Source organism: Salvelinus sp. IW2-2015, unplaced genomic scaffold (assembly GCF_002910315.2).
Source record: "Salvelinus sp. IW2-2015 unplaced genomic scaffold, ASM291031v2 Un_scaffold1789, whole genome shotgun sequence".
Classification (NCBI taxonomy): Eukaryota; Metazoa; Chordata; class Actinopteri; order Salmoniformes; family Salmonidae; genus Salvelinus; species Salvelinus sp. IW2-2015.
This window is the reverse complement of record NW_019943163.1, coordinates 70,571-83,351: the sequence shown is the minus strand read 5'-3', so window position 1 is coordinate 83,351 and position 12,781 is coordinate 70,571. Positions and strand designations below refer to the sequence as shown.

General features: G+C 45.2%; 1 protein-coding gene and 4 long non-coding RNA genes across 5 annotated transcripts in view; 2 read left to right on the top strand and 3 right to left on the bottom strand.

Annotated features, from left to right (window-relative positions):
* The window catches only part of tut7 (terminal uridylyl transferase 7), a 58,849-nt gene extending 57,001 nt beyond the window's left edge, over nucleotides 1-1,848 (bottom strand). The window contains 3 exon segments of the mRNA XM_024139381.2: nucleotides 130-263; nucleotides 346-618; nucleotides 1,710-1,848. Coding sequence (XP_023995149.2) covers nucleotides 130-263; nucleotides 346-602 — 391 coding nt within the window. The 5' untranslated portion in view covers nucleotides 603-618; nucleotides 1,710-1,848.
* Nucleotides 1,849-7,011: 5,163 nt separating this feature from the next.
* The window catches only part of LOC139024691 (uncharacterized), a 33,016-nt gene continuing 27,246 nt past the window's right edge, over nucleotides 7,012-12,781 (bottom strand). Inside the window, exon 2 of the long non-coding RNA XR_011476024.1 lies at nucleotides 7,012-7,357. This is a non-coding gene — a long non-coding RNA (uncharacterized lncRNA). The remainder of the gene's footprint in view (nucleotides 7,358-12,781) is intronic.
* LOC139024688 (uncharacterized) lies at nucleotides 9,553-10,249 on the top strand. Its single transcript, XR_011476022.1, has 3 exons — nucleotides 9,553-9,588; nucleotides 9,999-10,130; nucleotides 10,170-10,249. It is a non-coding gene; the product is annotated as an uncharacterized lncRNA (long non-coding RNA).
* LOC139024689 (uncharacterized) lies at nucleotides 10,312-10,720 on the top strand. Its single transcript, XR_011476023.1, has 2 exons — nucleotides 10,312-10,399; nucleotides 10,572-10,720. It is a non-coding gene; the product is annotated as an uncharacterized lncRNA (long non-coding RNA).
* Nucleotides 12,287-12,591, bottom strand: LOC139024687 (uncharacterized). Its single transcript, XR_011476021.1, has 3 exons — nucleotides 12,528-12,591; nucleotides 12,377-12,438; nucleotides 12,287-12,342 (listed from the first exon to the last, which is right to left on the bottom strand). It is a non-coding gene; the product is annotated as an uncharacterized lncRNA (long non-coding RNA).

Genomic DNA, 12,781 nt, shown 5'->3' with positions numbered 1-12,781 from the left:
TGACTACATTATCTGACTACATTATCTGACTACATTATCTTCCTGACTACATTATCTGGCTACATTATCTTCCTGACTACATTATCCAGATTCGTCGACACCCCTACCTGCCAGGAGGTGTTGGTTTACCTGAGTGAAGTGTGTTGTCAACGTTGTCTCTCCTCTGCTCCATGTCCTCTCCCTGAGAAGTTCTCCGCCAGCGCTGGGAAGGGTGCTTCCTCCAGTTCTCCTCCCTGCCCTCGGCCTGCTGGCTCTCTGGGTATCTGCAAATAGTGTTAGCATGGCAACTTAGCGTGACACGTTTTCCTATGAGAAATGATAACTATTCGATCTTAGCGTTGGTACCTGGCTCTCTGAAAGTCCTCCCTCTGTGAGGGGCTGTGGCCCTCCTTGAATCCCCCTGCAGGGTAGCTGCTCTGGGGCTCCATCGCTCCCTTCTTGGAGCTGGCGTGGTGAAGCCCTCCGTGGCCTCCCCTCTTGGGCTTGGGGCTGTATCCTCTCCCTGCATCCTGGTTCCGCCAGATCTCAGCCTCGTCTGCCACCGGGCCCCTCTCACGGCCTTCCTGCTTGGGGTAGCGTGGCCTGCCTCCTGACTCTTCCATGGTGTTTCTACTAGGCCTGTGATGTGACAACGAGAGAAAGATGTCATCCATTACTAACTCTGGGGAATGTAGTGGCCACTAGCTCTGGCCCAGGGTGTTAAAGAAGCCCTGGACAATACATACGTGGCTACGAGCTCATAAAGACATCACATATAAGTACAGTTCATTAATTTGGCTTACTGCTATATCTGTTAGCTAACTAGTTACTTCCTCAAAACCTAAGCGAGTTAATTAGCTATCATGCCAAACTGCTAATCAACTAGGTAGCTATGAAGACTCACTCGGGAATGGGAACGGATAAATCGATTTAAGATGCAACGAGTTCTTTACTGAAAAGTTGCATCTTCCATTTCTCCAGGAAGTCCTCTCTAAACAACTCACTTCAATACCCATGATATTTAGCGTTACAGTCTACCAAACCTTGACTGATCTACAAACAACCTCGCATCATATATAAACAAGTCATTATTGTGTGTAGATCAGTCGGTCACAATTTACCCATGATACATTACAGTTTTGATCCACTCGAACACGGGGCATATACTTAGTCCCGGTACATAACAATCGAGTTAATTAGCTATCATGCCAAACTGCTAGCTAGCTATGGAAGGCCCAACTGTTTAGTAACAATTGTCAGCACTTGTGGTTGACTATTTTATGTTACTGATCACATATGAACTAAGCCATGCGTTCCATTTTAAAACAACTTGACTGGCAGGTGTTTTTTTCCTGAGTGTTAGCTATCTAACGTTAGCTGTTAGCATGTTGTCACAAGGTTATTGGCTAACTATGCTAGCCACCATGACGTGACATTTAGCTACCTTGCAACTGGCTTGTCGCTTAGCTAAGGACTATGTGCTGGCAAGCGTTGGATCTATTCTGTACAACTGGCTAATTTGACTACAAAACCAGTAACTACCGGTCTGATTTCACCATCTGACCTTTCTGTTGTCGAATGAAACCGCTAACACCAGCTACTGTGTTTGCTAGCTAGCTACACTAGCCTGATAGCTATCTGGTTACTCATGTGACCTGTCTATTGGGGTGCACTGCTAGCTAATACACAAACATAAATGGTGACCATAATAGGCAGATATTTAGAAATACCTTGAGTGTTTGTATGGGCAGCATACTCCTGTGTTTATTCGATATGGTATCGGTACCTAGCTAGCTAGCTGGCCACAAACACCGTCTGCACCAATACAATGTTCTACGCACAAGTTTTCAGGGGAAGAGCAAAACATTTTGCCTGATGACGTTGAAATACACGTTACACGTATTTATCTTTTTTTTTTGTGGTTACTGCACTCTACTGGTGAAAATAGTGAAGGACATGGAAAGGGATTTTAATTCAGAGGTGACGCTGCCAAGTCCAAAAATAAAGGAAAGGAGCCCTTTGGGATACGGAGTGAGTTGGTTACAAATTAAACTTTTCGTTATTTGTGGAATTAGAGGCTCTAATAAAGATAAATCAGCCTGGATGTTAAACCATGTTATCCATTTAGGGCTGGTTTCTGAATAGGGCCCTGGTCTAAAGTAGTGTACTGAATAGGGCCCTGGTCTAAAGTAGTGTACTGAATAGGGCCCTGGTCTAAAGTAGTGTACTGAATGAGGGCCGTGATCTAAAGTAGTGTACTGAATGAGCCCTGCGTAAAGTAGTGTACTGATAGGGCCGCTGGTCTAAAGTAGTGTACTGAATAGGCCTGGGTCTAAAGTAGTTTACTGAATAGGGCCCTGGTCTAAGATAGTGTACTGAATAGGGGCCGTGATCTAAAGTAGTGTACTGAATAGGGCCTGGTCTAAAGTAGTGTACTGAATAGGGCCCGGTCTGTAGTGTGTACTGAATAGGGCCCTGGTCTAAAGTAGTCTGTACTGAATAGGGCCCTGATCTAAAGTAGTGTACTGAATAGGGCCCTGGTCTAAAGTAGTGTCTGATAGGAGCCCTGCGTCTAAAGTCAGTGTACTGAATAGGGCCCTTGGTCTAAAGTAGTGTACTGAATTAGGGCCCTGGTTCTAAAGTGTGTACTGAATAGGGTCCCTGGTCTAAATAGATGTACTGAATAGGGCCTGGTCTAAAGTAGTGTACTGAATAGGGCCCTGATCTAAAGTAGTGTACTGAATAGGGTCCTGGTCTAAAGTAGTGTACTGAATAGGGCCCTGTCTAAAGTAGTGTACTGATAGGGCCCTGGTCTAAGTAGTGTACTGAATAGGGCCTGATCTTAAAGTAGTGTACTGAATAGGGCCCTGCGGTTCTAAAGTAGTGTACTGAATAGGGCCCTGGTCTAAAGTAGTGTACTGAATAGGGCCCTGGTCTAAAGTAGTGTACTGAATAGGGTTAGGCAAGTCAGTTAAGAACAAATTCTTATTTAAAATGACTACCCCGGCCAAACCCTCCCGTAACCCGGACGACGCTGGGCCCATTGTGCTCCACCCTATGGGACTCCCAGCGGGATGTGATACAGCGTGGATTCAAACCAGGGTCTGTAGTGACTCCTCCAGCACTGAGATGCAGTGCCTTAGACCGGATGTCTCCCTCACAGACATCACTGCAGAGCGACTGGTCAACCTGACAAAATGGAATCACAGATATCACAGATATATGGCGTTGGTGAAATTGAATTAGTCTTGTATGCATAGCGGTTTATTCAATATACTATCTCTTTCCCTGGGTGGTTGAACATCTTCAACTGGGACTGAAAGAAAAGACCTTAACATCTTCTCTGAGACTGTTCCAAATGGTACTCTATTCCAAAACAATAAAGACATCACACATGTCATATTATGTCTATATACAGTGTTGTAATGATGTGCAAATAGTTACAGTACAAAAGGGGGAAAAATAAACATAAACATGGGTTGTATTTACAATGGTGTTTGTTCTTCACTGGTTTCCCTTTTCTTGTAGCAACAGGTCACATATCTTGCTGTTGTGATGMRACACTGTGGTATTTCACCCAGTAGATATGGGAGTTTATCAAAATTGGGTTTGTTTAAAAAAAAAAAAATCTGAGTCTGTGTAATCTGAGGGAAATATGTGTCTCTAATYTGGTCATACATTTGGTTTGAGGTTAGGAAGTGCAGCGGAGGGTAATATATGTGTCTCTAATATGGTCATACACTGTCTGGCAGAACGTAAAACTACTGTTGTCAATCATTGTTTCTCCCATTATGACCTTAACACTGGGGTTTCCACATTATTCTGCTCATGGCCCCAAATCGATGGCAAGAAATTCCGGTGAATCAATTTGGAAAGTAATGTAGTCTACTGGTTTTTCATATTGAATAACAGGTGATTATATATTACGACTATCAGTCTGTGTTGATAGACTGTGAAATGTGGTATATTATGACAGTCAGTCTGTGTTGATAGACTGTGAAATGTGGTATATTATGACAATCAGTCTGTGTTGATAGACTGTGAAATGTGGGATATTATGACAATCAGTCTGTGTTGATAGACTGCTTTTCTTTCAACATGTCACTGAGTTGAGAATGGTGATATCACACCGTCTCTTTCAGACATTGTCCGGTTAGTTGCCCCAGAGCTTGTGTGGCCTACCACTTCGCGGCTGAGCCTAGGTTGAGAAACAGACGCCTCACAAGTCCTCAACTGGCAGCTTCATTAAATAGTACCCGCAAAACACCAGTCTCAACGTCAACAGTGAAGAGGCGACTCTGGGATGCTAACCTTCTAGGCAGAGTTCCTCTGTCCAGTGTCTGTGTTATTTTGRKCATCTTAATCTTTTKTTTTTATTGGCCAGTCTGAGATATGGCTTTTTCTTTGCAACTCTGCCTAGAAGGCCAACATCCCGGAGTCGCCTCTTCACTGTTGACATTGAGACTGGTGTTTTGAGGGTACTAAACTCAGCCGAAACATACCTTTTTCAGGACCCTGTCTTTCAAAGATAATTTGTAAAAATCCKAATAACTTCACAGATCTTCATTGTAAAGGGTTTAAACACTGTTTCCCATGCTTGTTCAATGAATCATAAACAATTAATGAACATGCACCTGTGGAACGGTCGTTAAGACACTAACAGCTTACAGACGGTAGGCAATTAAGGTCACAGTTATGAAAGACAGCGCTACAGGGAGACAGGACGGACAGCTGATCGTCCTTGCAGTGCAGACCACGTGTAACAACATCTGCACAGGATCGGTACATCTGAACACCACACCTGCGGGACACGTACAGGATGGCAACAACAACTGCCCGAGTTACACGGACAGCTGGAACGCACAATCCCTCCATCAGTGCTCAGACTGTCCGCAATAAGCTGAGAGAGGCTGGACTGAGGGCTTGTAGGCCTGTTGTAAGGCAGGTCCTCACCAGACATCACRGGCAACAACGTCGCCTATGGGCACAAACCCACCGTTGCTGGACCAGATAGCACTGGCAAAAAGTGCTCTTCACTGACAATGGTCGGATTCACGTTTATCGTCGAAGGAATGAGCGTTACACCGAGGTCTGTACTCTGGAGTGGGATCGATTTGGAGGGTCCGTCGTGGTCTGGGGCGGTGTGTCACAGCGTCCTCCTCCCTCATTTGGTACCTTTTTATTATATTTTTTATTTATTTTTTATTTATTTAACCAGGTAGGCCAGTTGAGAAGCTCTCATTTACAACTGCGACCTGGCCAAGATAAAGCAAAGCAGTGCGACAAAAACAAACAACACAGAGTTACACATAAACAAATGTACAGTCAATAACACAACCCTTCCTGCAGGCTCATCCTGACGTGACCCTCCAGCATGACAATGCCACCAGCCATACTGCTCGTTCTGTGCGTGATTTCCTGCAAGACAGGAATGTCAGTGTTCTGCCATGGCCAGCYAAGAGCCCGGATCTCAATCCCATTGAGRACGTCTGGGACCTGTTGGATCGGAGGGTGAGGGCTAGGGCCATTCCCCCCAGAAATGTCCYGGAACTTGCAGGTGCCTTGGTGGAAGAGTGGGGTAACATCTCACAGCAAGAACTGGCACATCTGGTGCACTCCATGAGGAGGAGATGCACTGCAGTACTTAATGCAGCTGGTGGCCACACCAGATACTGACTGTTACTTTTGATTTTGACCCCCCCCTTTGTTCAGGGACACATTATTCAATTTCTGTTAGTCACATGTCTGTGGAACTTGTTCAGTTTATCTCTCAGTTGTTGAATCTTGTTATGTTCATACAAATATTTACACATGTTAATTTTGCTGAAAATAAACGCAGTTGACAGTGAGAGGACGTTTCCTTTTTGCTGAGTTTATTTAATGAAGCTGCCAGTTGAGGACTTGTGAGGCGTCTGTTTCTCAAACTAGATACTCTAATGTACTTGTTCTCTTGCTCAGTTGTGCACCGGGGCTTCCCACTCCTCTTTTCATTCTGGTTAGGGCCAGTTTGCGCTGTTCTGTGAAGGGAGTAGTACACAGCGTTGTACGAGATCTCCAGTTTCTTGGCAATTTCTCGCATTCATTTTTCAGAACAAGAATAGACTGATGAGTTTCAGAAGAAAGTTCTTTGTTTCTGGCCATTTTGAGCCTGTAATCGAACCCACAAATGCTGATGCTCCAGATCCTCAACTAGTCTAAAGAAGTCTAGTTTTATTGCTTCTTTAATCAGAACAACAGTTTTCAGCTGTGCTAACATAATTGCAAAAGGGTTTTCTAATGATCAATTAGCCTTTTAAAATGATAAACTTGGATTAGCTAACATAACGTGCCATTGGAACACAGGAGTGATGGTTGCTGATAATGGGCCTCTGTACGCCAACGTAGATATTCCATTAAAAATCAGCCGTTTCCAGCTACAATAGTCATTTACAACATTAACAATGTCTACACTGTATTTCTGATAAATMTTATGTTATTTTAATGGACAAACAAATGTGCTTTTCTTTACAAAAAACAAGGACATTTCTCAGTGACCAAAACTTTTGAACAATATTGTACCTGTACCATATGACTTGTAAGGAAGCCCTCCATTCAGATACATGCATCACTACAATGTGGAACTGCATTGGCACTAGGTGAAGAACCAAATATTGGAGAATGTCAAACAAGCAGTACATAATAGGTGGCATATAAACAAAAACAATATATTGTTTACAATAAAAGTACTGTTTACCGAACACATCCAAATATTGAATCATCTGCAAAATATTATTATTTGTAACCATAATTATTATCAAACGAATATAGTCTAAATTCACTCATTGAAAACTTTCTCTGTACTACTTATAAAAAATACCCAGTTTTACAAAAGTAAATCTATGCTTACTAGTTGGACACAGTTCATCTCAGCTTATTCAGTCCTTTCAGTTGTTTTGTGATTCTATAGTTCCATAGAATGTTCTAGATTGTTCAAACAATCATTCTGAATTCCATTTCAGTTGATCAGGAGCTGAATTAATACATTTWWAAAAAAAAGCATGTGGTRCACTCTCCAAGGGACAGCATTAGAATATCATTGACAATAGTGCATTTATGTACAAAAACAATGTACACATCTATATAAAACAATCTAACGTTAGCCTCTACATCTCACTATATCTGTTGTAAATAAATATTTGGTTGTCTGACTTCATTATGTAGGAAATAGTTGAATCCACAGTGAATGCATGTTAGGTGTTCTTTGACTCTATCTAGCTACCAGGGAGACATGTGCTGGTGTTTGGAAAGGCCTCACTAGAGGAGTAACCCAAATGGGATCCTATTCCCTATGTAGTGCACTACTTTAGACCAGAACCCTATTCCCTATATAGTGCACTACCTTGGCCAGGGCCCTATTCCCTATATAGTGCACTACTTTGGCCAGGGCCCTATTCCCTATGTAATGTACTACTTTGGCCAGGACCCTATTCCCTATGTAGTGCACCACTTTAGGCCAGGGCCCTATTCCCTATGTAGTGCTCTACTTTGGCCAGGTCCCTATTCGCTATGTAGTGCTCTACTTTAGGCCAGGGCCCTATTMCCTATGTAGTGCACTATTTTAGCCAGGGCTCCAGCTCTGCTCAAAAGTAATGCAGTATATATGAAATAGGGGGCCAGTTTTAGTGGCTCTCAGTGACTTGTGATATAAATACCAGCACATGCCTTTAACAGACAATACCAATGTCTAGTCAGATGGATAGCTACCAAGCCTTCATTGGTTGTCTGTGATGAGACAGAGTGGGAGGTGGGAGGAGCCTCTTACATATCCTGCCTTTGTGCATGCTACTGGTGATGTGAAACACTATGCTTGGTCACCATAGACTATGGTTGTGTCACAAATGACATCATATTCCCTTTATAGTGCACTACATTTGGCTAGGGCCCATAGGGCTGTGGTCCAAAGTAGTGCACTACATTTGGCTAGGGCTCATAGGGCTGTGGTCCAAAGTAGTGCAGTAAATTTGTCTAGGGCCCATAGGGCTGTGGTCCAAGGTAGTGCACTACATAGGGAATAGGGTCCTGGCCAAAGTAGTGCACTACATAGGGAATAGGAGGTGAAGGTGATCCCATGATGTAGTAATCCTCCTCTCAGATCAAGCCAGGTCCTCCTCTCAGATCAAGCCAGGTCCTCCTCTCAGATCAAGCCAGGTCCTCCTCTCAGATCATGCCAGGTCCTCCTCTCAGATCAAGCCAGGTCCTCCTCTCAGATCAAGCCAGGTCCTCCTCTCAGATCAATCCAGTCCTCCTCTCAGATCAAAGCCAGGTCCTTCCTCTCAGATCAAGCCAGTCCTCCTCTCAAGACCTCAACAAGCCAGTCCTCCTCTCAGATAGTGGTGCTGTTACACTTGCGGAATGCGAAGTAGCAGCACAAAGCATATTCAACTACAACAATTAATACAAGATATTCACAGAAAAGAAAACCTAGGCTATAGCCTAGAAGCATATTGCTAATAAAAACAGACTGTTTTTATGTTGATGACGTGACCATTCCTTTCCAAGACCTGAATGTATGAAATATAGCTTACTTTCTTTTTTCAATATTAAAGAAAGTCTATCAATATGTATATTTTATGGATCAACAATCTGAAATAAACAGATGTATGTAATGCACTCTACACCACAATATCTGGCTTTGGAATAGCATCTCTCTCTAAGCAGCCAAGGCAATATGTATGTATGTATACATGATGTTCTATATACAGTAAGTAACAAGAAAAATAGTTAAGGACATAGACACTGTAACATATAGCCATATCGTACAGAGAGGAAGGAGGAAGAGGATGAGAGAGAGGAGGATGAGAGGAGAGGGAGGAGAGGGGACGTGAATGTCGGAAGAGGAGGAGGAGAGGGGACTGGAAGTGAGGAGGAGGAGGAGAGGAAAGAGGAGGAGAGGGGGACGTGAAGTGGGAGGAGGAGGAGGAGAGGGGGACGTGAAGGTGGGAGGAGGAGGAGGAGAGGGGGACGTGAAGGTGGGAGGAGGAGGAGAGAGGGGACGTGAAGTGGGAGGAGGAGGAGAGGGACGTGAAGAGGGAGAGGAGGAGGAGGAGAGGAGGAGAGGAGGAGAGGGGACGTGAAGTGGGAGGAGGAGGAGGAGAGGGGGACGTGAAGGTGGAGGAGAGGTTCTTAAGTAACGTAAAAACTATTCAGAACTGGGTGAAGGAGTTAGGATATAGCATGTGTCTGACCTCTTCCGTAAGAGAAAAGTTTCTCTTCAACCCAGTAAGACGGTAGTCTACTGAAGGTCCTGTTTAGTCCCACTTAGACAGTAGTCTACTGAGTCCTGTTTAGTCCCACTGAGGCAGTAGTCTACTGAGGCTCTGTTAGTCCCACTGAGGCAGTAGTCTACTGAGGTCCTGTGTAATCCCACTGAACAGTAGTCTACTGAGGTCCTGTGTTAATCCCACTGAACAGTAGTCTACTGAGTCCTCTGTTAGTCCACTGAGACAGTAGTCTACTGAGGTCCTCTGTAGTCCCACTGAGACAGTAGTCTACTGAGGTCCTGTGTTAATCCCACTGAGACAGTATCTACTGAGGTCTCTGTTAGTCCCACTGAGACAGTAGTCTACTGAGGTCCTGTGTTAATCCCACTGAGACAGTAGTCACTGAGTCCTTGTTAGTCCACTGAGGCAGTAGTCTACTGAGTCCTGTGTTAGTCCCACTAGGCAGTAGTCTACTGAGGTCTGTGTTAGTCTCATTGAGCAGTAGTCTACTGAGTCTGTGTTAGTCCCACTAGACAGTAGTCTACTGAGGTCCTGTGTTTAGTCCCACTGAACAGTAGTCTACTGAGGTCCTGTGTTAAATCCCAGTAGACAGTAGTCTACTAGTCCTGTGTAGTCCCACTGAGGCAGTAGTCTCTACTGAGGTCCTGTGTTAAATCCCAGTAGAGACAGTAGTCTACTGAGGTCCTGTGTTAGTCCCACTGAGGCAGTAGTCTACTGAGGTCCTGTGTTAAATCCCAGTAGAGACAGTAGTCTACTGAGGTCCTGTGTTAGTCCCACTGAGACAGTAGTCTACTGAGGTCCTGTGTTAGTCCCACTGAGGCAGTAGTCTACTGAGGTCCTGTGTTAATCCCAGTAGAGACAGTAGTCTACTGAGGTCCTGTGTTAATCCCAGTAGAGACAGTAGTCTACTGAGTCCTGTGTTAATCCCAGTAGAGACAGTAGTCTACTGAGGTCCTCTGTTAGTCCAGATCTATCAGGAAACCGATCTGGAGTTCCTAAATCTTTCATTCTGTTTTTTGTGTCCCTCTTTAAGGTACAAACTCAATCTGCAAATAGGTCCTGTTTTATTGTGTTCAAACAGGCAAGAAACTCTGATGATGTGGTGTGATGAGGATGTGATGATGAAGAAGATGAGACTAGTGAGTTGTTTATTCTCCAGAGTTGCTTCAGTATTCTCTCCAGATGCTTCAGTATTCTACAGATGTCATTCTCCAGAGTGCTTCAGTATTCTACAGTGCTTCAGTATCTCCAGGTGCTTCAGTATTCTCCAGGGTGCTTCATATTCTCCAGGGGCTTCAGTATTCTCCAGAGTGCCTTCTCAGTATTCTACAGATGCTTCAGTATTCTCCAGAGTGCTTCAGTATTCTCCAGATGCTTCCAGTATTCTCAGGATGCTTCAGTATTCCCAGAGTGCTCAGTATTCTACAGGGTGCTTCAGTATTCTACAGGGTGCTTCAGTATTCTCCAGGATGCTTCAGTATTCTACAGGGTGCTTCAGTACTCTCCAGGATGCTTCAGTATTCTACAGTGTGCTTCAGTATTCTCCAGGATGCTTCATACTCTACAGGGTGCTTCAGTATTCTAGAGAGTGCTTCAGTATTCTACAGAGTGCTTCAGTATTCTACAGAGTGCTTCATATCTACAGAGTTCATATTCTACAGAGTGCTTCATATTCTCCAGAGTGCTTCAGTATTCTCAGAGTGCTTCAGTATGTCTACCAGAGTGCTTCAGTATTCTCCAGGATGCTTCAGTATTCTCAGAGTGCTTCAGTATTCTCCAGGGTGCTTCAGTATTTCCAGGGTGCTTCAGCTCCCAATAGGAGTCCAGCAGTCCTTTCCTGAAAAGGGTTAATCAACCAACATCTCAGCTCCATTTAGATAGTGACAGTAATCACTAGGTGGCTTTGTTGCAGAGAGGTTTTCTGTGTTGTGTTGTGTGTGTGGTGTGGGTGTGTGTGGTGTTGTGTGTGTGTGTGTGTTGTGTGTGTGTGTGTGTGTGTGTGTGTGTGTGTGTGTGTGTGTGTGTGTGTGTGTGTGTGTGTGGTGTGTGTGTGTGTGTGTGTGTGTGTGTGTGTGTGTGTGGTGTGTGTGTGTGCTTGTGTCTGGGCATGTGTTTGTGTCTGTGAGTGGAGCTGAAGAAATGTGGCTTGGCTCTACGACCTCCCGAAACTTCTACAGACACACCACTGAGAGCATCCTGTGAGGCTGAATCACCGCCTGGTATGACAACTGCACCCGCAACCGCAGGCTCTCCAGAGGGTGGTGCAGTTGTCGTAACAGCGGGTGCGGTCAGCTCTCCAGAGGGTGGTGCGGGTCTGCTCAACGCCTCACTGGGGAACAACCGCCTGCCCTCCAGACACTACAGGACCCGGTGTCACAGGAAGGCAAAAAAATCACCTCAGCCACCCGAGCACGGCCTGTTCACCCCGCTACCATCTAGAAGGTCATTAAGGGACCTCAGCACGCGCTGTTCACCCGCTACATTAGAAGGTCATCAAGGACCTCAGCCACCCGAGCCACGGCCTGTTACCCGCTACCATTAGAAGGTCATTAAGGACCTCAAGCCACCCGACCACGGCCTGTTCACCCCGCTACATCTAGAAGGTCATTAAGGACCTCAACCACCCGAGCCACGGCCTGTTCACCCTGCTACCATCTAAGAAGAGCATCAAGGACCTCAGCCACCCGAGCCACGCCTGTTCACCCACTACCATCTAGAACATATCAAGGACCTCAGCCACCCGAAGCCTGCATGTTCACCCGCTACCATCTAGAGTGTCATAAGGACCTCGGCCACCCGAGCACGGCCTGTTCACCCCACTACCATCTAGAAGCGGAGACAGTACAGGTGCATCAAAGCTATGGCGAGAGATTGAAAAACTGCTCCAGTCATCTGGCACTGTTAAAACAGTCACCACTAGACGGCTCCTCTCAGTACCTGCCCTGAACTTAGTCACTGTTACTAGCAGCTACCACCCAGTACCTGAACCTTAGTCACTGCTTATTAGCCAGCTACCACTCCAGTACCCTGCCCTGAACCGCTAGTCACTGTTACTAGCCAGCTACCACCAGTACCCTGAACCTTAGTCACTGTTACTAGCCAGCTACCACAGTACCTAAACCTTAGTCACTGTTTACTACCAGCTTACCACCATACCCTGAACCTTAGTCACTGTTACTAGCCAGCTACCACTCAGTACCTGCTGAAACCGTAGTCACTGTTACTAGCAGCTACACTCAATACCCTGAACCTTAGCACTGTTACTAGCCCACTACCCACTCCAGCTACCCTGAACCTTAGTCACTGTTACTAGCCAGCTACCACTCAGTACCCTGAACCTTAGTCACTTTTTTACTAGCCAGCTACCACTCTCAGTACCCTAACCTTAGTTCACTGTTACTAGCCAGCTACCACTCATACCCTGGAACCTTAGTCACTTTACTAGCCAGCTACCACTCAGTACCCTGCCCTGAACCTTAGCACTGTTACTAGCCAGCTACCACTCAGTACCTGAACCTTATTCACTGTACTAGTCAGCTTAC